Here is a 26,789-nt window from a genome sequence, read left to right on the forward strand (position 1 = left end):
AAATAAATGTAAAGACAGTACATATTTAACATTTTCATTCATATGTACATCTGCTTTGGAAGTAACTTTATGGATTTCCAGCCATGTTCTTAAAATCATCACATAGAGGGGTTTATTCTGTTCATGTTACATCTCCAGACATAAATACAAATCTTAAAGGATGCAATGGGCACTTTGAAAATAGAATAAAAACACAAATTTAATATACACAAATATTTAAATGTGTAAACCTACAGACATATGCACATTTTCAGCAGTTCAATGCAAAACAGAAAAGATCCAAAATTAAACGATTAATGTAAATTTACAGGCAATTCCAAGACATATTTTTCTCATCTGCCTAACATAAATAGTTAGTATGTATATGGTAATGTTGAAGACCACATGATCTGTTTCTCCAGTTTAGTGAGATTCTGAGGACACTAGGGATTTGTTTCTAACTACAATTTGAAAGCACACCGTTATCCATAAAATCTGAATCTGCCAACCAGGCCAATACATAGTAAAATCACAACAATCCATAGAAAGACAAACAAAACAATGTACTGTATGTATACTTCCAAATTAGTAAGTTATCTTCAAATAGTTACATTCTATTTCTTTGACCTTTCTGTAAAGATTCAAGCTAACAGAAACTGCAAATATAAAATGAGCACCGATTCACAATATATTACACATCTGTAATTGTATAATATACAGTTCTGATACTATAATACTTGACTAAAGAATTCTAAAACTCTATAATTGTGAATAATTATATAACTCTTATACACACAACAGTGGTACATCAAATTAATTGGCTTTTTGAAAAAATCTTCTGCACACTGTAAAAAAACAAAACAAACACAAACCTTTCTCAACCCTTTTTCAAATCCTTTCTTCTAAAGATTGCAATTATGGCATGTCTGTATTATTAGATATTATTAGATACTATACAGTGGAGAAAAATAGTGAAGATATAGGAAAGATTATATGTTTAAGACTGAGTCAACATTTAATGTATGACACGGAATACTTCCAATATTACAAAATAATTTTTGATGCAGCCATCAATTTGTCAAATTACTACATTTCAGTAATACATTACTTTTGCATCCATTCTTTATAGAGAAATGAAAAGGAAATACAAACAGCTGGCCATATCTATAGGAACATAATCATTTTCATTAAAAAGGATTATTTCAGCATCTATGTGAAATAACATGATTAGAAACCATTAATTTACATTTGATTGTCATTACAAAATATCTATAAATCAAAGTTATCTATAAGGTATAAAAGCAGAACACATACATTTCTAAAAAATACCATCACAAAGAAATCTGAGAATGTCGCATATAATTTGTGGCAAGGCCTTTAAACAGTATGAGACGCCAGTTCACATTATACTTTACTGTGTACATGTTTCAATATATGGCTACATGCCATGCCAAAATCTACAGTTTAAAAGTACAGCAGGTGAACACAATATCACTGACACCTTTACAATGTAATGCAGTCCAGTTCATTAGAACTGCAATAAATGCTGTCTTTATGAAGCTTATGATGTTCAATTTCTGTTTTGATTGCGTCAGAGAGGCGTTAATTGGAGCCTATGATAATTTCTAAAAATATGGCTGTAAAATTACGATAGAATGGAATTAACACCTCTGTGACTAAGTACAAGGTCATTATAGTGTTCAATAACAACTGAACGCTACAAGCATCATAAAGGTAGGATTATTTTACAGGACTATTATATTTCTTTCAGCAGGTGTTTGTGAAATTGTTTTCACCCCTTCTGTATATTGGCAACTATGTATTTACATTAGACATTTTTTGTCTGCTGAATTAAAAAGATTAAAGGTATATATTATTAATTTGAATTTTAGTCTGTTATTGCCCCCTAACCATGCACCTGCCACGTCTGTACTGCTTCACCGTAGTAAAAGCTAACATCAAGTTGTTTTGAGGGTAACTGAACAAAAACATTTCTGCTGCAGAGTGACAAAAGTCCGTTCTGTGAAAATGTCAGACTAAAATTCAAATTCAAGATCTCCCTCTAAGTTTTAACAAAGTGTTTAAGAGGCAAACATTGGTGTCTCACGAACCATTGATAGTAGTCCATTTCACTCCATTCTGTTAGCCATAGAGAACAGTCATCTTCCAAGGATTTTGACAACTCATTCTTCTTGGTACGTCCAATTTGTTTTAGAACATTGAAACATTGAGAACCTGAAGACATACAAAACATTTTTAGAAATCCGCAATCTTATAAATAAGAAAAGCAATGTTCTGGCACAATTTTAGCCGACTAAGATGCGTTTCCCGGACTTACTGTTTTTACTTTCATAAATTGATGTCAGTTGTGTTTTCCATTTTGTGAAAACAAAAAAGAAAAACAGCATTTGGACTATTTGTTTAAACAATACAGCATCTGTGAAAATTAATACAATCCTGAGAAAAAAGTAGTATTTCATTTTATTTTTAAAGTATAGTGTGTTAGTATTAACAAAGTATTTGAGTCAACATTGATTTTATAGACATTCCTATGGAAATTATGCTTTTTTAGTGTTGCTGTAGGAATCATCGCTATTGCTGCCGTGATGGAGAAAGCTACAAACATTTCAGAGCCACCTTTAAAGCCATCAGGAGGTGAGTACTTGATACTCAAAAGATGGAATTTTCATACACTAACCTGTAATATCCAACTGCATGGATAACAAATTATATTCATATCATAAATATTCATTATCCATAAATAATTAGTCATGAGGATGAGAAAATTGAATTACCTCAAGGTAACAAGCCTAAAAATTATGACCAACCATGGCAACCCACAGCCTCTGCACAATACCAAATATTACATTTACATATTACATTTAAAAAAAGCAAATAAGTAAATTGTATTATAAGAAGGGGAAAATCCTTACCGAATCATCCATAATGGAAGATGGATCAAAGTAGTCCGGCTTTAGTTCAGTTCTTTCTCTGCGATTCTTTGATGCCGGCTGAAAAATAACAGCTCAGTCAGGACAATGTACCACAAAATGCTGACAATTATGCTAACATTTACTCTAAAAATAACGGTCTTCCTTGTACTTATCGTAAACATAATCCAGATGAACATTTCTTACATTTCAAGTGACAATGTGAAAACTTGACAATGTGAAAGATCTCGCAAGTAGTGATGAACCTATAGAGAATTATCAGCGGAGTCTGCAGCTCCCCTTTGTTTTATGGAGCTTTATAATGAGTTTCAGCTCATTATTTAGCTGTCTAGCCCACAACGTTACTGTTTTAGTTCACAGTCACCGCTGTCATTGCGCTATTTTCAGTTGCAGCAGGCAGCTGTTTAGTGCGAAAAATCTCTAAAAACCCAATGGAAAGTACCTGCTCAGCAACAAACAGCAGACAGACACTTGGACTTAACATTTGCCAAGTGCACACAAACATGACAAGGAACGATAGTATTGCTCTGTAACTGCTGGATATCTAAATAAGCAACTGTTTGCTAACAAATTTGCCATTGCAACTTAAAAGGTAATGATAAGTCTATTGTGTTCAGAGCTTGTTTCCGCTGCAAAAAAATCAATATCAATCTAAATCAGTTACTGCAGGTTTATATTACCAGATCGATGTCTATTGTGTCAAAATCCATGCCCTCATTGATGTCCTCTGATGACATCATCACATCCTCCACGATTGGCTCCTCATCATCCTCCATGAGTCCAGAGCCTCGACGACTGAGGAATACACATAGATACGTTTTAGGAGATTGTGCTTTTTCACATACTGTCTGTTGGCTGGATGTTCATTCCCCAGCTTTCATCCATAAGTCAAATCAATTTTATGTACTCTATGAAGAGGAGTGCCATCTCACATTGCTTGCTGCATGTGGTTCCTCATCTTCGCATAGTGCATGCTGACCCGCTCTTGCTGCTGACGAGCCTCAGCTTGTTGCCTCTGTGTCAGCATCCAAGTAACCTGGGTACTGTGGGACAGTGTTCAGTATTTAACATGATGTAAACAGCAGCAACATTTGCAAATATTCATTTCAAGGTAAGGTAAAGGGATAGGTATCCAGAAAGGTTTTCGTACTTGTAATCAATGGCAGTCTGGTGGTGATGGTGTGGCTGCTGCTGGGGAGGCACAGGCTGATGGGGATGCTGCTCTGATGGCATGCTGTATGTGGCCGTGTAACTGTCCTCTGGCCTCATCTTCTTTGGATCCTTCAGTACAGTGGAGGTGAGGTGGGGCGAATGCATCATCACTGGCGTCTGCACATTCTGCTCACGGTTCATCCAAACGGCATCACTGCTGCTGCAGCTGTTCTCTTCTGCTAGAAAAAAATAATTTATTAAATGATGGAACGCCTTGCATTTACCCCGGTGACTGACACATTGTTGAAATACACATGCATGAGAATTTAAAGGCTCCAACTTTGTGAGTGTATATTTGGCGACTACTACCACACATTTAGCAACTTTAACGACATACTGGTAAAATTATGTCTTTAATTCTAAGGGAGGGGGCACTTCAAACACACAAGCTAGTATGGTGCAGTTTCGTGCAGATGAACTCATGTTGCAGCTCAATTTATCTTCAAAGTAAATCTTGATCTGTTAAAATTGCTCACCTTCAGGCAATTTCCTCTTGCTGGCAGCAGCTGGCTTAGACTTCTTACTCCTGATGGTGGAGCCCCGACTGCTGATCCCACTGATGACAGACATGGTGTCGTCGTCCCCTCCAGCCTGTAGGGAGTTCCTGTACGAAATGAGGGGCAACCAGCAGTCCTCTCGCTGCAGAGCCATCTGAAACGTCATGAAGCGCTCCAGATACATGTGACTGTAGAAAGGTCAGAATGACAACCGTCCACAGTTAGGACCTTTTCAGAGTTCCTCGTCAGACTCAATGCTCACCCACAAACACAAACCACGGCAAAAGTCCTGTGGTTCAAACTTACACTGTTCTCTTGTCCTGCCGAATAAGTTTGCTTGAGAACTCACTCAGGATATCCAAAAAGGATAGATTGAGAGGTGGACTCCCCTCTCCTTGGGGACTAGGTTCCTTAAAAGCAAACTCAATTCCATCCCTAAATCAAATACAGGGAAATAATGAATGGAAACCTTTGCACATTAAAGCACTGTAAGAACTGCTTTGCATGCAAAGCTGTAAATCACACAGTCCTGACTCAGGACTGTTACTTACTTATGTAACATGGCAATAGCCTCCCTGGTCTTCATCTGATCCAAGCCAAAAGTCAATGAGAAGCGTCGGGCGAGCTCTTTGATGCCACAGAAGGCTGACGATGAGCGATCGACATTGAACCCAAGTTCAGACAACATCTCATTGAATAACTACAACAGAGATAAATAGAAATATACTTTTTCCACATTTCTTTAGAGGTGATTTCACAGACTGAGAGGTCTGAATCCTAGACTAAATACATTTGTGATATGTTGAAACATAAATCAGCTGTAGCTTAAATTACACTCTCCTTCTGTTTACGTGACACACAGGGACAACCTTTTAGAAAAGTAATGCCTAATTGATGAAGAACAAAGTCATTACATTTCTTTTATATTTTGTTTTAGATCATCTGGAAGATTTGCTGGCAACACAGGTCTACTAATGTACGTTAAAAACAACAACAAAACAATTGATTGAGTCTTCACCTGGGCAATGAAACTTACCTTTTGCAGGCTCAATATGAGTGTCTTGGCACATTGGACTTTGTCAATTTGTCTTGTTTTACTCATCGTTTCCTTAATTATATCTCCATAGTCATTGTAATACTAAGTAGACAGAGAAGGAATACTGTTAAGAAGAAGAGCAGGGCATGAAGAATTCATTATAATTGATTTCAAATAGGGGTTTAACCTACCCTCATATACTGTTTAAATATATCTGCTCCAGTGTTAATTTCCACAACATTGTATATGATTAGTTTGCAAAAGGCAGCAAGAAGGTTTCTTCGCTTGTGCAGAGCCTCAATTTTACTGGCTTCATCATCTTGCTGTCCGTCTAAAATACAAAATCATCATAAAATCTTAAGAAATACATGCCTCCTCACTTTTCAGACTTTAGTGTGTTTGGTTAAAACCGTGTTGACTGACTCTGACCTGTACTGGTGTTGTCATCATCCTGATCAATGAACACTTGATCCAGAATGAAGTTGAGCAGCTCTGCCTGCAAGGAAGAGTCTGGTGTATAGACCAGAGGCTCCAGTTGTTCCCGGCCTGAAGACATAATTTGGTGACTGAAGATCAATAGCAGATCACATAGTATGGTGAAGGCCTGGAATAAACACAACACTTCAGCATTTATGAAAATACAGACCAACCAAATTTTCAGTGGTACTGAAGAATGGCCTAAGTGGAAAAGTCAGAAATGTAACAGTCCAATCAGCATAATCCCACCTGTTCTTTAACTGCGGTGTTGATGCTGTTTAGGTAACGCTGACACATTAAGCAGAAAGCTCTCATTTGCTTTCTTAAGGTCACCATATCACCCTAAAAGAAGAAAATGTTCAGTTAGACAGTCCTGTAAGTGAAGAAAGTGAAATCCTTTCTAATTAACTAGCTAACTGTAAGGATTGTCCAAGAATTGATAGATACTTATTAAAACCTTTAGCTGTCAATTAGTGCCAAAATCAGCCTCTGAGAAAAATAATATCTTTCTTCATATATTTTCAAAGTATGACAAAGTAAAAGATGTGGCAAGGGTATTTTAAAGCTATGGTACGCAATGTTGGAGAAACTAGCAAGAGTGAGCTTGATTTTGAAAGTATCTGACTGAAAAAATCCCACCCCCTTCCTTCAGGCCTCCCTTCAAAAGCCATTCCCCTAAAACACATATTCATGTGCAATGCGTGCACGGGAAAAGTGCGCACGGGTAGCAGGTAGTTAGGCCAGCCAATAATTTAATTTGGACTGAATGAAATGATTGGCCGTGCTTATTACAGTCTTGCGACAGCCACAGATAATAGATTGTTTTCATTTTTGTCAAAGCACTAGATTTACTGATTGCTGTGGAAATTTCAACAAATATAACAAAAAATGTTTCTAAAATAAATTGCCTACTTCAGCTTTAAAACTCCATGCACCTCAACCTCTTTAAAGAACTCAGTTGTAATATCCTTTTGATAATGTAGTTATTGGTTATGATAGCAAACGTAGAATAAAGTGGAGAAAAGTCAGAAAACAATTCTTTAATCTGCAAGTGAGCTAATGCTAATGGATGTTAGCTGTCTTGCCAGTTAGAAGGTAATATACTTTCAAACTGACTATCATACTATACCTATTTGACAAATGTATGCATAGAAATGTTTTGTATCCCAAAAGAAATGCATCACGACCAACATGTAAATACCTTTAATGAACTGCTGTCTGAAACCTTCGCTAGGTGCCACAGGATGATGTAATGTGTACACTGCATTGCGTGAATCACAATCTTGGGGGGGAGAGAAGACAAGCAGATCAGATGAGCTCTAATGTTCCACACAGTCCTTTCATTAACATGTTCTAAAGTAACCAGGTTACACAGGTAATCGCATATACATGTATTGTATTATTAATTAATATTATTAATTTTATTTCTGTAAGTCAGCTTATAAATGCAGCAGGTCTGTAATCATATTTATCCCCTACCCCAACATTAGTGCTTGCATATTTTAACTGTATTTGTCACAGAACATACTGCTTGACTGAAATTGTTGGTCTAGCATTTTGGCGACATTACTGAGAAAGTTAGAGAACATTATCCTGTTAGGGTTGCGATACCTGTTCAGGCATATCCCCGTTTTGCAGACCAGTGTTGAGTAGTCTGTAGTTGCTGGTAAAGAGATCCCACTTAGAGAGGTCATGTGCACTGGAAGCAAAAATAACAAAAATGATAGATAATACATTATAACATCATTCATGCAAATGTCATTATTCACATTTTACCTTACCATAAGAAAACCAAAACTCAAGATTTATTTGCCAAATAGTGTAACGGCAAATGCTATTACTCTCTCTTCAAGAAGTAGCTATTTATTGAAATCAGAAGTGCAAACGTGGACTTTACTTGTGGAAAGCACTGATCTTCTTGAGTGTAGATAGAACCTGGTAGGCATCATCCTCATCTGGTTCTTCGCCCTGACAAACAAAAGAGATCAAACCCGTTAAATCCTGGACATTCACCCATGCTTTCAAACGATCCAAGAAAAGAAACAGCACTCACCTCTTGCAGGAAGTCCTCCAGGAGTCTATTGTACTTGTCTACAAGCTCATCAAGAAGCTGGGAGCGGGCAATGTCCACGCGGTTGAAGATGGTGAACTCTTCGTTGCAGAGATAGTGGTAGGTGGTAGAGCAGGCCTCCAGGACCTCGGTGTCTGTGTGCTTATCCTGGACCTCCCAGATTTGCCGCAACAAGGCATCCAAATGCTTAATGGGAACATGAAAGCAAACCGTTTTACTGACACTGCATGCAATTTACAAGTTGCAATATCTAGAACAAATGAAGAAATTGACAAACCTTTTCTAACCGGCCAGTTGTGTAGATGTCAAGGTCAAAGTATTTTGGTATTTGTAGCAAATTGGTCACCTTATCAATATCAACGCAGTACTATGACAAGAAAAGAGAAAGCAGTTAACCTTGAATGGTTAGTAATCAAACCTGTTATTCAAGTCAACTCTGACAGCTGTTGGCTGTAGTGCAGAATAAGAGTAATTACCTTTGCCAATAACAGAGGCAATGCAACTGCAAACATCTCTGTGATCCGTGTCCGATCATCCAGTTGTGTTTTCTTCTCCTTTGCAGTCAGGACCTTTTCCATGCACAAAAACCTGACCATGTTAACAACATGAAATGATACAAGAAACAAAGTTAGTCTTCTTTATGTCAGGCATGATGACCAGGCACTCACCCTCTTCCCCGTGCCTCTGCCTACTGGAGGGTGGCATTCACAAGCCTGCCGAATAGCACAGAGCATGATCTCAACCAGAGCCGTCTCCTGGCAGTCAGTCAGGGCTGAAAATCACAGACACAGAAAGTTACTGACAATGTAATGATAAGACTGACCAATTAAGTGCCAATCAAAGAAAAGAAAAAAAAAAAAAAAGAGTATGAGGAAGCCTCCTCTTCCTCATACTGGAGCTGAAAACCTGAGCCAGTAATTGTCTTAAAGAGTGGACCCCCTCACCCTCTTCTCCTGGCATGGGCTCATCCAGCAGCAGGCTGATCATAGTCTCCCAGTCCTTCAACAGCTCTGACGCACACTCCCACAAGCTATCCACCAAGTAGGCCCCATGTTCATGGAGCTGTAAAACATCATGTGGTTTAATGTTAATGAATCAAAATAAAACAAGGTTAACTCTTTGTCAAGTATCAGGATAACATTTTGATTAAAAAAATTTGAAGCAAATGTGATTATCGAATCCCATCCAAACTTGATTAATAGACTTCTCGAGATGGAAACTTTCACTACAATGAGCACAAGGTTAACATTCAGACGTGAGACACAAAGACCTGGTCACCTCGCTCTCCAAGAAGAAGAAGACAGTAGTCTTGATAAGGCTGCCATTGAGGCTCTGCCTGCCCCTCCTGGGTAATCCCTCCTCCTCAGGACCTTGATGGCTGAAGAGCCTTCAATCAGCAGCACAATGCAAAAGGATGTTAAAAATTATTCGCTATTAGTAACTGTCGAAGCTTCGAAGCTCAAAAAGTGACATTTGGGCCAACCCTAACACCAATTCTCTGTATTTCTGCTTTTGCTGCCCTATTTCACAGCCCTAAAAAACAAGATGAACTTTGGAATCCAATGTAAGCTAATGTGAACCCAAGCGGACTATAACCAGCCTCTTCTACAACAATTCTGACATCTACATCATGTAATGTGACCGACCACAAATGTCTTGGAAATATGATAACCACGTCCATCAGAGCTTCAACTGCACCTCTTGGTAAGTTTTAAAAGATGCAACAAAACACTTACTTCTTAAACAGAAATTCCCCTGCTGACACGGCGATGGGCCGGTGTGCCGAGTAAACCAGATGATACACACTTTCACAGTCCTCTGCTGTCAGAACCTCATCACTACTCCTGTTAGATGAAATGCATACACTCTTAGTGGCCAGTTTAATGATTTTGTCATTGACAAAGATGAGCATTTAGAATTAGACCTAAAGGGAAATCTGTGAAATGATTTGTTTAAATGAGTACAAAATATGGTCATATTCTGAACATTTTAGACTCAGTAACACCTCAGCTATAAACATAAATGAGCCCTAATGGACAAGGGTAATGTCTCTCATTTGTGGCAAAATATATTAAATCCTAATCTGTAACGAAATAGTATGTGTTTATCATGCTGACTTAAATATGGGAATTAGGTCTTTATGGCCACATAATACAGAAACAGATAAAATTCAGTTTAATTCAAGAGAAGGGGAAGTTACTCACTGTAGGACAAGTGTCAGTAGTTTTATGGCTTGCACTGCAACATCATATTCCTTGTCCAGAGTCATAGACACAATGCGGTCCTGTCAATGACACCATGTTTATGCTTCAGATACAATATGTAAACATTAGTTGTCATAACATGAATGGGTATGATGGAGTCAAAAAATTCATTATCTGCATATAAAGACACAAGTAAAAAACTGGAAAACTTCATCAAACTAGTATTGAAGTGAAGCAGCTGCTGGCTCACTTTGAAGCGACTTGTGAAGAGCTCCAGTCGTGCGCCGAGCTCTCTGTTGTAGAACAGGCCCTGCAGAGCAGTCAGGCACTTCAGCCGCACCTCACCTTGCTGGAGTCACAGTAGAAATACATTAAATATTTATCGTATTTGAATGCCAAACCTCAGGTGTTTCTTTTCCATTACCCTAATTAAACCTGTTTATTATTATGCACGCCTACAGAGAAAATATAAATATGTTATTTTTTTCTACTCCTTTGCATCAGCCAAATACTATAGATCACATTGTGATATAAAGATGATATAGACATACATAACATTTAGTCCTCCAACAGGTTCTGCTGGTCTTATTCTGATACGTATGCATTTCTCGGGATAATTTAGATCATAAAAACATCACAAGTCATATTCTAATCCTATATGTAAAAAGAAAAGGAAATTTAAAAAATGAGCAGTGAGCACTAGTGAATGTGACAAGAGAGAAAATTCATGGACCTTTTGTGATGTTACTATCCTGTTTTATGGAATTACCAGTAGCTGCTTGTTATAGTAAAACCCTTCTAGCAAAGATAACTATGTATGGCTTATATTCTGAAGTGACTGCAGAAAGTCTGTTATGAGGTTCAAAGTTTGTCAGTCTTTGGACAATACATTTGGACATTTTCATAGATTTTTTGTGACTTAATATGCTTTTCACCATCAACACAGGTGCCGTCTGTTAACTCACCTTGTCATGCATTGTCCAGCCAACATACTTCAGGTAACTGTCATTGAGGAAGGCGTCACTGTACAGCTTCATCCACACTCCAATCTCTTCAATACAAATAGCTCGGATTTCAGCAATGGTATCACTGGCAAACACAACAGAATGTATTAAATGTAGTCATTAGGCCTGTAACCTGCCCTTGTGTAAACAGAACTGATGAGAGTTGTTTCAAATCACATGGAGTCATATTTGTATTGACATTAATTTCACACTAGAGGGCGTCAAAAAGCCAGAAATGAACACTGAACAGCCTCTGCTTATTGTGAAGGCCCTTCCTTGACTGAGGATTCACATACCGATATCTGTGAACAAACACTCCTTTGAAGATTGCATTCATCATGTTTTCAATTTCATCTTGATTTTCTTGAAGCTGAAAGATAAACACAAAGTCATACTTTTTAAAAAGTTTGCATGAAAATAGCCTAAACACAATCTTTTCATTCTGCCTTGTCAAACACAAAAACTAAACATTTTGACTTTTAAAAGGTTTTGCAGGAAGAGCTCTGTTAGAAGTAATTTTAGATAAAGGTTAAAGGGTCAGGGCAGTATTCTATATTTTTCTTATTTTAAACATATGTTGGTCAGCCCAAGGCTCATTGAATTCTTCTTTAAAAAGGAATTTTTTTTTTTAAATTGTTACAAATAGGCCTATAGTTTCATATTAAAAGGCTATGTAATTCCCCAAACAGTAAGTAAATATTACATTTGTTGGTGATGATTTTCCAACCAGTGTATGTGGGATTAAAAAATAAAAATACATGTTCATTGCAATAAAGGAACATGTCACCCGGTGTTTTTAATAGAGGTCTATGGAATACAATATATGAGGCTTTGGCTACGTAGGCATACATGGCATAAATTCATAGTTGGTTTTGGTCTTTTCATAGGATTTGTGGATATTAACAAATATTCATAACATCACCAGCCTTCTCCTTTTAAAAAAAGCTTTTAAAGATGGACAATTGACCTCATGCAAAAGCCTTTTTGTATTTTTATCCTAAACCACTCCTACTTTTTTTCTGTGAAGCTTGATTGTACTAGTGTTCAAAGCCAGACTCGAAAATATTAAATGCTGCCAACAACAAGTAATAAGAGCAGCGCTGTACTGTGACAGACAAAAAGAGAGCATGACTTAACATGGAGTTGAACAGTTGAACGCTCAATCACATCTTTCTAAAGCAAAGCGGTCCATGACTAATATGAGCAGCAGTCGTGGATGATGTGACAGTTGTGGAAATATTAGACAGGATGATGTTATAGCCTACAGAGGGTGATGTTACACTGTTGGTGCAACAGAGGATTGTAATGGACAGCGATCTGCATAAAGACCCGGGGCAGCTGACAGTGTGAGAGACTTCAGGTCAAATGTGAAATGTTTTTTCCCCAGTGGAGAAAGGAAGACTTGTGCAACAGGTCTGGACCACTAAAAATTAAAATTTGAAATAATTCCATTCTTACCTTACTACGCGAAATTAATCACTCGTAGGTGACAAAAGAGCGATTCTTGCATGACGCCCAACACATGTTAAGATTAGACTCAACTTTATTGTCACTGCACACAGTAAGTACTGTACCAATTCAACAACTAAATTGCATAATTTCCACCATTTCCAACCAGATAGTACAACTGTATATGTATACTATGATACGCACAGTATGGACAAACCCAATATTTGAGAGAAATACTGAGATCATTCCAAATGCCTTAGAGTTAAAGCGCTTTAAGTGACACTCAAAGTGCAGTTTCAAGTGTAACAGAGCTTCTTTTCCTTCTCACCTCTTTACGTTTCTGTAAAAGGAGCTCCAGCCTATCATTGGCCCTTTTTGCAACGACCTTGTTCCTCTCCGCCTCATACTGCCTCTGGGTGTTGTCCATGTTGATGCTCAGGTTCAGAGCCACGTTCACCAAGGCAGTCATCAACTTCATGGCTGGCAAAGACGACAACGTTGAGATACACACCAGAAGGTATGGTAACAATGACAGCATGAGGGTGCAGACAGGCATGGAGCAGAAATGCAGAATACTGAAGTGAAACGTACACATTAAAACTGACCTGCTAGTGTGCTTGTGTGTCTAAACGCCCGGACCTGTGAGTCAGACAGGCCGGTGAGCAGTGAGATGACTGTGTCCATCATATACTCGTCGTAGATGATGCTGTACTGACACTGACGCACCAAAACCGCAATGAAGTCACAGAAGCTTATCCTGAATTTTTTCCACTGTGGTCCTGACAGAGTTAATGGATAGTCACCGCTGTCCTGTTTGATGAAAGCAGAGATTCAGGTCAGGACGATCACATAAATTTCCCTTTATGTCTTCCACATATCTGGTAACTGCACAGATGTATGATTAGATTAATGTAAAAACAGCCTGCATCACCTCCTCAAACTCCTCTGTCATTTTCCGGATGATTTCGGAGTTCTGCATATGTCTGAACATCTCTCCACTCACAGCACCTATGTGAAAAAATCGCACAATGGCAGCAAGGTTCATCATATTCATTTGCCTTCAGGCACCCACCCCGCTACATATTTAGTCGCATCAGGTCAGATAGTTACCTTTACAGCCAGAGCACTGAATGAAGAAGTTGATTAAGTCCAAGAGAGCTGTGTCCCTGTCTTGTTTGTATGCCTCGATCCAGTCATCAACAACAGACTAGAAAATAAAACATAACATTTTACCACATTATTTATTCATGTCAAACAAATAAAATAAAACTCCAAATATCACTGCATGTTAGAGATGATGACGTGGCTGCTGCGCCAATAATATAGCTCAGATTTTCAGAACCAAACGATAAGATGAGAAACACGATGATGAGAAGAAACTACAGATCAATACGTGTACCCACCTGTGTGGCACTCTTCCCCGTTTTAACCACCTCGAACAGGGTCATATTCTCCATCCCATTCTCCTGATGATGGCCATTCACCCAGCCAGGACCAAGGACCCTTCCCGCTGCCCCACCTTTGGCCTTGTCTCCAAGCGCCTTCTTCCCTTTCTTGACTGCCTGTTGGGGAGAAAGATGTTCAATGGAAGATTAAAGTGTGATATTGTGTTGTCATAACTCTGAGCAGTGCTGTCACAAGCTGTGTTTCAATCCAGGAAACAGTCCAGGGTATTTCATTGCCTCCCACCCAATGCATGCTGGGACTGGATAATTAATAAATGAAGGTATAGAATTTGAAAAACATACCATGCCCTTTCCTGTCTTTGAATTTTTGCCATCGTGATCCTCAAGGTCAGTGTCTGAAGACAGCTGAGATTCTGCCTCTCTGTGTACAACACAAAGTCATTACAACTACGAAGGTTCTGAGGGATAACATGATGGTGCATACATGCATATAAACAACACATTCAGATTCAAGACTTGTTTAATTAGTACATTTCTGTGAGGCACTGCTTACTGAGGAAATTGAAACTCTGTGTGCAAATCCTGCGCTGCTAACATTTCTTTAACATTTTCTGGATCTGCAGGAGTAGGTGCTTCTACTGCTCTAGACCCGATGCAAGATCGTATCTGCACCTGGAAAATAAGACAAATCAGAGGAGTTTTATTGATGAATGACAACACTGATACTGGCTGCAATAACTCACAAAGAAATCACTTTTTACACAGGGCTCAGTTTTAAGACTACAGGTAGACTGATTAATCTTTTAAACAGCCAGGTGGGTCCCAGCTGTTGCATTATAGTAGCAGTCTAGCTATGTGGGATATAATGCCTAATTAAGTGGCCAAGTTCCCCCCTTACTTACAGTAGATTGTGAATTATTATGGTATTTTGCTCATGAACTCACCACCAGTTGCACTTACAACTTAAATAAGGACCCTGTGCTGTTTTCACTGAAATGTATGTTTACCATTAAGGACAAACAGACATGTTGGGTGCACTTTGTTAAACGTTTATGATTTGCTGCTCTTCTCTGTTTGGACAACTGGTCAATCAAAAAAAGCAATCTAAAGATTTCCTCCTGGGGTCTAGGAACTGTGCAACTGTTTTCAGTATTTTGAAATAGGGCTGGACAATAAAACATTAATAGTAATTATCGCAATTTTTTTTTCAATAACAATATAATAAATGGGGGGCACGGTGGTCAAGTGGATAGCGCTGTGGCTTCACAGCAAGAAGTTCTTCCTGTGTCTGCGTGGGTTCTCTCCGGGTGCTCCGGCTTCCTACCATTGTCCAAAGACATGCGGCCTAGGTTGATTGGTGACCCTAAACTGTCCTTAGGTGTGAGTGTGACTGGTTGTTTGTCTATGTGTGGCCCTGCGATGGACTGGCGACCTGTCCAGGGTGTACCCCGCCTTTCGCCCAATGTCAGCTGGGATTGGCTCCAAAGATTTTATCATAATTGTTTTGAATGTTCTACCTCAGATTTGTGAAGTGATCCACTGCTTGGCCACAAGTGTTGACCAGAAAGAAGAGTTTAAATCACAATTAACCATTAAGTTTCTTTAACTTTCAGTCAGGAGCAAAATCAGTCTTTAAACTCGAAATAAATAACGATTTGATAGTTATTGCGATATCTAAAGATATGAAACTTTTTATCGTGAACATTTTTGGCGTCCATTGTCCAGCCTGATTTTGAACAATTAATTGATTCATCTCTTCTGATTAATTAATGAAGAAAACATGCATGTTTGACTTAATAATATCACTGTTAATGAACCAGTCTGGGTTTACTGACTGCTGCTCAGACAGATGGCTGAGAGAGGGCTGAACGATTTCATCTTTCTATATCCCAGTAAGCAAACAAAAAACACTCAGTTGGAGGTTCAACTAAAAAGTTGGCCAACGAATGTAAAAGTGACACCTCCTGTATTTAATAGACAAGCTTAGTAATTCTCCGACAACACCAAAGTTCCACACAAGTCAAGGTACAGCGTAAGATGCAAAGTTGATGCTTCCTCTGCAGACTGTTTTACTCTTGGGTGTGAGTGCAATCGCAGCCCTTGCGATTAAAAAATCTCCTTTTATCACATCGAGATAATATCGCAAATGCAATTAATTGTTTAGCCCTATCAATAATTATCACAATCTATGTCAAATTGTTATTTCTTTCAAGTTTAAAGGCTAAGAGAACATTCAAAATTATTATGATAAAACTCTTTTAACAAATATGATTAGTAAATATTTTTTCAGTCCTTTTTCCTCAACAAAATAAATACTTTAACAGAAACATTAGGTGCTAATTTGTTTGTTATTCATATAAATTAAACCCAATATTTATTGACGATTTATTGAACATTTATTATATTGATACTGAGGAAAGTTATATTGCGATAATTATCATTATGGCTTTATTGCCCAGCCCTAAGCCTGAGGGCACTGTGTGAGTAACTGCAGCTGCGCAGTGAACATTCATTTAATGACATTTTTTCTTCCTTTCACAAAATGAAATGTTACAAAAAGAACGGGGGATTTTAGAATGGCAGTATTGTGTAATGTTAACCTTGGCAGCCACACTCACTGGTAGGTAATGTGCCTTTATTCCTCCTCTACTGTTAGACCTGTATTGACCTCTGAGAAAAAGTTGAACACAAATTGTGCTGAGCAAGACAGGCAGGCAAAATTGGCCAATTACCATTTGCCAGGTGTTTATCTGATAGAGCCGTATGACACCTGTACTGAAGAACCAGCACTAAATCTACAACTGAGTTCCTGCAGACTGACAAAATGAGCTAATGACAGCATGCAAAAAGCTACAGTAGACATGATTGATTTTTGTCTGGGCCCAACACAGTAACTCAATCGTACACTTACTATCTAGGAGATCTTATTAAATAATGTTTATGTTTGAATTATAGTTTAAAGACAATATAAATTAAATTAATTTGAAATATACAGTATATACAATTCAAGATTTGGTGTGGGGTGGTTAAGGAGCAGTGGATAAGACACATGCTTTTGATGTGAGAGACCTGGGTTCAATTCCCCACTGTGACACATCCAATGTGTCCTTGAGCAAGACACTTAACCTAGTTGCTCCAGAGACGTGCGACCTCTGACATAAATAGCAATAGTAAGTCGCTTTGGATAAAAAAGCATCAGCTAAATGAATAAATGTTATTTGTAAATGACAAGTATTTTTACCACTATATAGCGTTTATATATAACAACTATGTATAACAGAAAAAAGTAATAAGTTATTCTATTATAAGTATTTAACTATTTGCATTAATGAAATTTCATGCTGTTATAATACTGAGAATTTACCTCACATGTTATTAGTAACAAGACTGAGGCTCGTGTGTGCGCTCTTTCAAACTGGGACAATGTGTCTAATGTTCCATGCATACATGGACCCGGTAAACATGGAGAACCTCTTTTCGTTTGGTTTAATAACAAATGCCCTGTGCTGACTGAAACTCTCTGTAATTGTCCTTAAGTAAGGAAAAACCCAGCAACTCCGACACTGCCTGTAGGTAGAGAGACCCATGGTAATCTGTTTCTTGTGTATAAAAATATAAAGCAATCATACAACGGTATGAATATTGCCACAGATCAAGGTTTATGCTTACTCGGTGCACGAAACTAAATTTTGTATAAGGCTGTTGTTCAACTGGAAAAGTATAGTAACGTCCGCAGATGCCAGTGCTTCACAACTTCATCGGTAACGTAACGTTACAGCACTTTACAGAGAAGGGAAATCTGTGGGGGCGTGTTTACACAACACTGGCGCATTGTAACGGGGAATCCCAAAATGCAATGTAAACATGACACGCTTGCTCTCAACAGTCGGAAAGGCCTGACATCGGACTCCCGAGGACCATAAATGGGAGTGCGGCAGTATAACGTAACGTTACTTTCCTCAACAAGTAATGTAATATTATAAGAATATGTGGCATGTCGTTGTGATAGTAGACAAACGTTACTTCGAATAAACAAAGAGGTTCATCTGAAAACAGTTCGGGCACGTGCAGTACTTCCGAACTACAAACGCACTACAGATGTTTGTGAAGCTGGTGATCCACTCTCCTCTCTTCCTGACGTCTTTGCTACGACGGCCAAGCAGCGCTCTGGCTAATGCGAGCTACTCTAACTGATACGTGATGTTAACCGAGACATTATCTTGTTAGCTACCTTCAGTTTCTCACATTGACTACTGTATTCGTACCGAGCTACGAGCGTTAGGATTAGGATTCAATTTGGGATTTTAATTCATTTTCAGCACAAGATTTAGTTGCTATCTTAACCGTTAGCTGTAAGGTTAGCTAGCTGGCTAACGGGACCACTAGCGACTTTACACAAACTTATGGGTTAGGTCGCCATAATTAATCACGTTGATTGTAATTTATTCTGATAAGGTCATATTTCTCTGTTTATGACTCCTGATTAAACCAATGTCATGTGCCTGGTCAGCTTCCCAGTAACGTTAAGGCAGCATCAATGACAAACTCCCTGGATGTTAACAGAAGCTATCCGCCATTTTACCTCAAAACTTACCTCGTTTTAAATCAAAGACGGACTGTAACACAAATAATCCAAACGTTGCGGACTTTGCAAAGAGGATGCTTTCGTTAATTTCCTGCACAAACTGTCATTTTCTAAATCTCAAAAATAATAGTTTTATTTGCTAGCTAACGTTAAGAAGCTCCTTGGTGGCTAACATAGCAAGGCACACATTGTATTTTCGTTGTTATGCATGCAGCACACACACCACCTGTCGGTGGCTCGGTGAACTGCTGGTAACAGAGGCCACATGTCGGTCAGTGCTCCCAAGCTTCTGTCTTTCTCCTATGTTTGACTGTTAGCCACCATACACAGTGTTTGAGAAATCAGCACGCAGCTATTACATCCGAAGTTTATTAACTCCCTGTAATGGAAAATGTCCACTTAAATCTAAAACATCAAGGTGAATCTGCACGTAACTGTGACTGGAGAGGTAGCCTACTTTAACTAGATTATTTACCACAAATCTAATTATACAAGCAAAAATATGTAGGTGTATATGTGTATATATGTATATATATTTGTTTTTTTCATCTTATTGTCGCTCTGTATTGTTCGACACTGTATATGGTGCACTCTGGGCCTGGGTAGGCCTATATTGAATTTGGTGTCTAGGCAACTCAAAAATAAAACTTATATAAAATACATTTTATACATAGACACAGTTCATACCAACAACTTAAAGTAACATTACATTTGCTCAGCTTTTTACAGTATGTCCCACAGTAAATAGAGCCACGGAGGAGGCGATGTGTGTAACTCTCAGTCAGTTTTGTTTTTCATTCAGTATTATCAGGGGAGTCTGAAGCTCCTACAAGGTCTCCATCTGACTCTTCAATAAAGTAATGAAGGACTCAAATGCCTCTCAGGTTACCTCACCATGTCAATACACAAATGAAACATTCCTTCGTGTATGATATGTTTCTACTGTTAATCTGTTTTTACCTTGTTAGTCTATTTCATGTAAAGAGCAAGCTTCCCTCTTGTTATATTCATTCTGTGTACTCCTGTGAAGTATTGTAATAGGTGGATAAACGATCATGATGCAAACAAAGGTATTATTTTTGGTAACTAGCATCAATATATAATTATATGATATATACTAATTTACATCGTCAAGACATAGGTCAGTTTGATAAACCTGGATGCAAAGTGAAATCATTTCTAAACCTTCTGATGAAAACAATTAAGCAAAAGCTCACTTCATATTTTATTTAGCATCTAATAAGTGGCCTTAACTCCAAATACATGCTGTCCTGTTTCAGCACAAACAACTCAGAGCAAGCTGGCTTATCAGTTTGTCTATTCAAAGAATATAGTATAGTATAATATATAGTTGATATATAAAGCTGTCAGGAGTTGATGTCTTTACTTATCTTTACTGATGAATAATCCAAATATATTTCTTACGATGGTTACATAGACAAACAGAGCAGACAAATGCAATAAATTAAACTCTGTCTTTTCACATAGAAAATTTTGTTGTTTGTTTCTATTGGGGACTCGTTTTTGTCTAGCAGCCGCTTCTGACTGGACAAGCAGGGAGAGGCATTTCTTATTGTTCATTTTTTGTTTTTGTTTTTGCTACATTTTAGTTGTTTGGGTCTGTGTAGCGCTCAGAACTGCCTTGATGCTGGTATGAACATACAACTTAGTATGGCCTTACCAGAATACTCATACTAATACAACTATTACTAATATGTTCATAAAGTTGTAAAACCACACTGATAATTTTCACACTTATATTAACACTTTTGTTAGTTCTTGCATGCTCCTAAAATTTTGTTTAATCAAATTACCAAAAACTAATTACAGCTGGATCTCTGGGCAGAACATGTGTGTAGTCTGCTCTTTATACTTTTCTTGATGGGTGTTTCTAGGTGACAGAACACACCAAGAGTAAAAGGAACAGGGGGTCAGCTGGGGCCCAAACCTGTGTGTTTTTGCCCCAGGGCCCCCTAGTGGATGAATCCAGCTCTGAAACGGCTGTTTCTTGCTGCAGACCCTCCTTGTTCAAAAGTTGTACAAAGTCAAGTCAGAACACTTAATAAGGAAATAATCTTGGATGAAAAAACGTCTCTTCACACCTTTGACAGCTTTGACATTTTATTGTTCCATTAATCATTTCTTACAGGTTTTGTAAGCAGTACCAACTTGAAAAGCCACCAACTGTTAGTAATTATGACTACTTCTATAATCCATGTCGTATCTCATGCCTTTATATCAAAATGTATTTATACAGTATGATCCATTCAAAGCCATATCTTTATAAGGGAGTGGAAGACGGGATGGAAACAGATGTGATGTAGTGCTGTGTCACACGAAAAACTCAAGTCACACATGAAAAGGAGAGAAAAGTCTAAAATTCTGGCAGGCCACACTTGGATAGGGGTTTGATTTTCTGCTGGCGAGGTTTCATCTACATGAACTCGTTGAGGAAACTATTTACTGTCCCTTCAGGTGTCTCCTCCATAGGCTGTCCCACACAATAGGAAGGCACCACGAGGAGATCAGGGTCCTTGATCTCGTTTTCGATGTCAGAGTTGCTGCGATAAAAGTGACATTCATTATAGTCTGTGTAGCCAACAGATAGTTGAGCGTTACATACATTTCTTAGGAGTGAATTGTCCCAAGCATTTAAAAACAATCCACCAACCTGAACAGGAGTGTTGTGGACTCACAGAAGTAGAACACAGTGACAGGCAAACATCCCATGGTTACAGACATGGAGTAATGGCCTGAAAAAGGGGAAGACAGAAAAACATTCAAGACATAATGAATGTCACCACAACTTTACAACTCTGACACACAAAAAAAGGCACGTGTATTATTTTATAACATCTCTCTCACCTTTCGTGTCTGGCATTGATCCTGTCCATATGTTGACTTTTAATCCCTCCCCCTCAACGGATAGACTCCCAGTGTGTACCTCCCCATGAAACGTCGCATCATCAGGAATATCTAGAGGGTGCTGGGTGCATTGCAGTGTTTTTTTCTCACAGCTCTGGTTTTTGCTGTCAATCTCGTAGAAAATCCCCTGCCAAATGCAGAGACACATTCAAATGTCAAGTTGCGAACAGCATCAGGTGAATGGGGAGAGTTTTTCGAAATAAATTAATTACCTCATCAAAAAACATCAGCAGATCCAAACCTAGGGATGTGTTTGTGGGGTGGCTCTCGTTTGATCTGAACCGCAGTTTCTTGCCCATTGAATCATAAGTGAATGCACCAAATGCTTTCACTTCACCCTTTAGGGACATCTGGTTTCATTCAACAACATTCATTCAGAGAGAAAGAGATTTGGTTTAATGCTATTAAAAATGCTATAAAAGGATGTATCACAATGTAACAAATTTTCAAAACCCCAGTATGAACCTGTACAACAAGCTGGAGAGTCTTGGCCAGCAGTGAATTGGGCCGGCCTCCTAAAACACTCTTTCTCTTATAAAAGTGATCCAAACTAAATAGAAAGCCTGGGGTGTTTATACCAGGTCAACTCCACAAGCCAGGACAGAAATGTGTTGTTGTCACAACTATGCTTTGTGCAGCTGTCTTTTGTTCTTCTGCACATCAAAATGACCCTGATTGAAATTAATACGTACTGATAATTTCTTATATTAACACTTTTTTTATACTTGCATGTTCCTTAAATTTTGTTTAATCAAATTACCAAAAACTAATTACAGCTGGATCTCTGGGCAGAACATGACCAGAGGAACTATTTGTCTTGTAAGACACATCTTTAAAAACTCACCACACTCATGAATCCTGTCATATTGGGTGCATCTGAAAGACACCAATGTCAGTTAGACTTGCTGATAAGAATATATTAGACACATTTTAAGATAATATCACCATAGAGTTTTGTTTACTGTTGGAACTGTAATCAAAGTTGCATAATGAATGGAAAACTCAAAATCAAATAACAAAAAGAACCAAAATGATTGAATTGGACTAAGATGAACTTACGACAAGGCTGATGGTGATCTGCATGGGTGGTGGCAGTCAAGCACATGAAGACGAAGAGAGTAATAGCTGCATACATTTTTCTGGTCCAGAGGGAGTCACAAAATCGAGATGGCAAAAACAACCCTAAGCGCATCTACCTTTCAGTGAAGTTACTGCTGCTTTTATAGGGATAAAGACCGGTGCGCTCAACAAGCATTGCGTAAAAGGACCCAGGGTCCTAGACTTCAAACATCAAGCTGTCTAAACAAATTAGCCCGTGTCCCAGCTGGTGGTGACCCAATAAAATAATTTCTTCTTAGGCTATCTATTCTTTTGGGATTGTGCAGCTGTCCTCAGATATTTTTGAGCAATGTTTATCCCTGCCTGTCCCAAAAGTGCCTTTCGGAGTGTCATATGTAAATAGGAGGGAACGATTATGGGGGGGTAATCAAGGCTCATGTGAGGGAAATAGAGCTAAACAATGAAATACAGTGATGATATAGTTAAGAGGTATGTACTGTAGACCTATAGCTTAGTTTGGAGAGAAAAAAAAGCTATATTCTCCATACACGGATGCAGCCGTCTGTAAGAAACTGAAACTTTACTTTGAACTCTCTGTTCCATAATGGTGGTGGACTCACAAAATACTTCCTCCTTACTCAAAGTTATTTTCTGGTATTAATGCAGGATGTCTGCAGGTCCCTAAAAATCCTTAAAGATCCCCTCCAGACACCAGAAGGGGCATTTGGATTTAATTTGTATAAAGAGTATGAGGTCTTCAGTTTACAGTAATCACATTATTTCATTACATGTCATTTTCTTTTTTTTCCAGAAGTAGTCAACTCTTTTCAGGAGTAAAACAAAATCCCATCAACCTTGATTTGATGTGTTGTCTCAAAAAACAGTCTCTCTACATGTGCCATCTGTCAACTGAAACCTTCCTGTATGATGTGCCCTCTTAAATGTAACCCCCCAGGTTGTTTCCCTTAACTGTGGGAAACAACCTGGGGTATCTAAGTACACCACAGAAACTTGCAGTCCTTTAATTATATTTATGACTAATAGATCTTAGGTGACCATCACAGGAAAAGGGTTTTACCATATATTACTGCAGAGATGGGTACATAAATATGGGAATACTAGACATCCCTGTAATATCTCCAAAATGAACTGAATCTCAGAGATGAACTTAGCATCAGGCATTTGGACACCGAAGGAGAAAGCATTGTTACATATGGACTAAGTATTATTATCAGCAACTGTGCAAAGTGGCAAAGATTAAATCTTTATATGTCCTTATATCTTTATATGTCCTGTGTTTTTAGTGGAAAAAAATAATTCTTTGTGTTTGAAATATTGTAACCCTTAGTATTCAAAAACCCATTAGGCATAGATAATGAAGAAAAACAGAAAAGAAAAATGTATATGCATAATGTATGGCAATGTAACAAATTTTCAAAACCCCAGTATGAACCTGTACAACAAGCTGGAGAGTCTTGGCCAGCAGTGAATTGGGCCGGCCTCCTAAAACACTCTTACCCTTTCTCTTATAAAAGTGATCCAAACTAAATAGAAAGCCTGGGGTGTTTATACCAGGTCAACTCCACAAGCCAGGACAGAAATGTGTTGTTGTCACAACTACGCTTTGTGCAGCTGCCTTTTGTTCTTCTGCACATCAAAATGACCCTGCAGTACAGCAGTAACTCGTTCATTCCATGTGTGCTGCAACTCTTTTGGCCTGCAATGACCTCTGATGTTATCACGGCCTTTAACTAATTCTATCTGACCAAGAAAAAAGACAGTTTTAGCTGTTTGTTTTCTTTGGTCGACATTATCCCATTGAGCAGGGATGTTGGTCTTTTTGAATGTGATATTTTTAAATTTAAATATGTGTGTAAACTCTTCTCTGAATGTTTACTTTCATATGTTATGCATTATTAATTAGGATTATTATTAAGTAGGATTATTATTAAGTAGGATTTGTATTTTTTTTTATATTTTATTGACTTTACATTGTCAACAAACTACAAGATCATTGTTCTGTAGGTCACAGTAGATATTTTGTTACTTTTCATAATAGGAAAAGCACAGGTATTACCAACAATATTAACGATGGCCCTGTTCTTCACGTGTCCCAGTGACCCTGAAAAAGAAAAAGGAAAAAAAAAGCTGATTAATCTTATTATTTACACATGTGGTTTTCCTACTGTGAAGTGCCAAAACATCTTCTGTGGGGAAAAACTAAAATTTGTTGTTTGTAGGCATTTTAAAGTTATGGTATAACCCTTTGAAAACACTCATAAATGCCTACAGTAAATGGTTTGAGTCATGAACATGTGATTACAGACATGATTCATTTACCATAATCTGAAGAGAAATGAGCTTCAGTGTAGCATTAAATGTCTTTATTTGAAGAAGTCTCAAAATGGGAAGGAAATGCATAACAAAACCAAAAGGGATGCCTGAAACCACAAATGAATGAGACTGAAAATAGACTGAGAGTAAATTGTGCGTGTCATAAGGGAAATTTAACATTACTGTATGAAGGGAATATGGGGGCAGGAACTTGTGAAAATGAGGGAAGCCCTTCTTCTTATGCACCGTTCCCACTGACCACATCATAAGCTCAGCATTTTCTTTTTCTGAGAGGAAGTCAGGTTGTTCATGACCCGGGATTCACAGTTCCACAGTTTATCGTCTCGCAGTTTATAGAAGTACGTAAGTGTCTTTTTTTGTACATTCAATGACAAAAAATGGCAGCATCATTTTATCAACCAAAATATTAACAAATTCAACCCTTTGACATGGGATATGAACCATGTTGCACATTAGAAGGGGTTTGCGTAGCTTGTGCATTAAAAGGTTAACAAATTTCCCCTCTGCGATCAAGAAAGTATTTCTTATTCTATAATTTGTTAATTAAGCTTTATTTATTTAAGAGACCTGAAAACAAATGACATATACAACATCACAAAAAGATAAATCAGTCACACACTCAGAAATATAATCATAATCCTTCAGAGGGAGGACTTTAAAGTGGTGAGGTTCTTAGTACTGTATTAAGTTCAGGGTACATTTACATTACATTTACTCATTTGGCAGAAGCTTTTATCCATAACGGGAAGAACAACATACAAGCATCAATAAAGAATCAATACAGTAAAGGAACTTTTAAAACTAACCAATCCTGTGAGCTGGTGTCATGGTTGAACATGTAACCACCTTAATGATAATCCTTTATTCTTAGATTTAGTTTTTTTTTGTTTATATTTCCTACTGCACAACAGTTTCCCTGTGAATCAATAAATTAAGTTTCATCTAAACTATCTTATCGTAGCTTTTCTTATAATATCTTAGATAGCAAGGCCTTATAAATGAAACACAGTAAGTGGATTAAAGGTAATGACAACAGTGTGAGCACATAGGACAGGTCCATAATCCAGTGTAGATGGTATAGTGGATTGTATAATGCTCTATTGCAGTAAGAATCCATTGTGAATATTTAGATTCTGAGTGTTCAGTGTGAGTAGCAGAACAATCTCCTTGCTAATCAAATTCCTGAATCTGTATTTTTAGATTTCCATTTGGAGCAGGGATCTGAATAGGACCATCAAAGGTTTGTGCTTTTGTGAAAGCTTTAAATTAATGAAAGAGGTCTGCAGGTCATCAAAATCAGACAACCTAGAGGAAAGCCTGCTCTGCAGTGGCATACAAGATGATATTGTTAGCATTGTTGAATAAATATAATGTGTGTAACATTGTGGAACACCTCTATCACCATATGGGAACTTGATTTGAAGCCATCTGTGTGATCTCCACCAAAATTGATTTGATTTGAACCATGATGGTTCAAATCAACCAGTGGCGGTTCTAGACCAATTTTATTAAGGGGGCCAGGCTGGGGCCAGTTGTTTTGTCAGAGGGGCCCATTCAATCCAGGACAAAAGAGACAAAA

At 38.0% G+C, this 26,789-nt stretch overlaps 2 protein-coding genes across 3 annotated transcripts; both read right to left on the reverse strand.

Moving 5' to 3' along the window:
- Window positions 1-89: 89 nt before the first annotated feature.
- stag2a (stromal antigen 2a) lies at window positions 90-19,381 on the reverse strand. 2 transcript variants are annotated; one of them, XM_038707606.1, is made up of 34 exons: window positions 18,881-19,381; window positions 14,840-14,958; window positions 14,629-14,707; window positions 14,284-14,442; window positions 13,991-14,087; window positions 13,812-13,888; window positions 13,486-13,690; window positions 13,209-13,360; window positions 11,728-11,801; window positions 11,393-11,516; window positions 10,678-10,776; window positions 10,428-10,507; window positions 9,960-10,067; window positions 9,502-9,610; window positions 9,168-9,285; window positions 8,892-8,995; window positions 8,700-8,792; window positions 8,501-8,590; window positions 8,206-8,409; window positions 8,050-8,120; window positions 7,764-7,851; window positions 7,354-7,434; window positions 6,402-6,494; window positions 6,105-6,279; window positions 5,867-6,006; window positions 5,676-5,777; window positions 5,191-5,339; window positions 4,946-5,074; window positions 4,619-4,827; window positions 4,081-4,321; window positions 3,863-3,973; window positions 3,611-3,725; window positions 2,913-2,990; window positions 90-2,214 (listed from the first exon to the last, which is right to left on the reverse strand). In XM_038707606.1, the coding sequence occupies exons 2-34, from the start codon at window positions 14,881-14,883 to the stop codon at window positions 2,191-2,193; spliced, it is 3,822 nt and encodes a 1,273-aa protein (XP_038563534.1). In that variant the 5' UTR covers window positions 14,884-14,958; window positions 18,881-19,381; the 3' UTR covers window positions 90-2,190. The 2 variants fall into 2 exon arrangements, with proteins under 2 accessions (XP_038563534.1, XP_038563535.1); XM_038707607.1 differs by having other exon boundaries at window positions 4,081-4,318; window positions 18,881-19,380.
- A 1,593-nt stretch (window positions 19,382-20,974) lies between these two features.
- On the reverse strand, window positions 20,975-23,010 carry epd (ependymin). The gene is made up of 6 exons (XM_038707608.1): window positions 22,856-23,010; window positions 22,641-22,672; window positions 22,009-22,146; window positions 21,737-21,923; window positions 21,543-21,624; window positions 20,975-21,432 (listed from the first exon to the last, which is right to left on the reverse strand). Exons 1-6 carry the CDS (start codon window positions 22,986-22,988, stop codon window positions 21,306-21,308), a joined length of 699 nt encoding a protein of 232 aa, XP_038563536.1. The 5' UTR covers window positions 22,989-23,010; the 3' UTR covers window positions 20,975-21,305.
- Between the last annotated feature and the right edge of the window lie 3,779 nt (window positions 23,011-26,789).

This window comes from Micropterus salmoides, unplaced genomic scaffold, assembly GCF_014851395.1.
Source record: "Micropterus salmoides isolate LMB-PRFRI ecotype aquatic unplaced genomic scaffold, ASM1485139v1 Ms_hic_scaffold_9, whole genome shotgun sequence".
NCBI lineage: Eukaryota > Metazoa > Chordata > Actinopteri > Centrarchiformes > Centrarchidae > Micropterus > Micropterus salmoides.

Bases quoted from the DNA above. Each gene is read 5' to 3' on its own strand.
- epd (XM_038707608.1), bottom strand. From the start codon at position 22,988: ATGCGCTTAGGGTTGTTTTTGCCATCTCGATTTTGTGACTCCCTCTGG. The intron at 22,147-22,640 runs GTGAGTTTTTAA...GAATGAAACCAG, and splicing joins TGACAGGATTCATGAGTGTG to ATGTCCCTAAAGGGTGAAGT. The intron at 21,433-21,542 runs GTTGGTGGATTG...CTTTTATCGCAG, and splicing joins TCCACAACACTCCTGTTCAG to CAACTCTGACATCGAAAACG.
- stag2a (XM_038707606.1), bottom strand. From the start codon at position 14,883: ATGTTAGCAGCGCAGGATTTGCACACAGAGTTTCAATTTCCTCA. The intron at 8,121-8,205 runs GTGAGTGCTGTT...TTTGTTTGTCAG, and splicing joins TGGAGGACTTCCTGCAAGAG to GGCGAAGAACCAGATGAGGA. The intron at 7,435-7,763 runs GTATCGCAACCC...CTCCCCCCCAAG, and splicing joins ACGGGGATATGCCTGAACAG to ATTGTGATTCACGCAATGCA.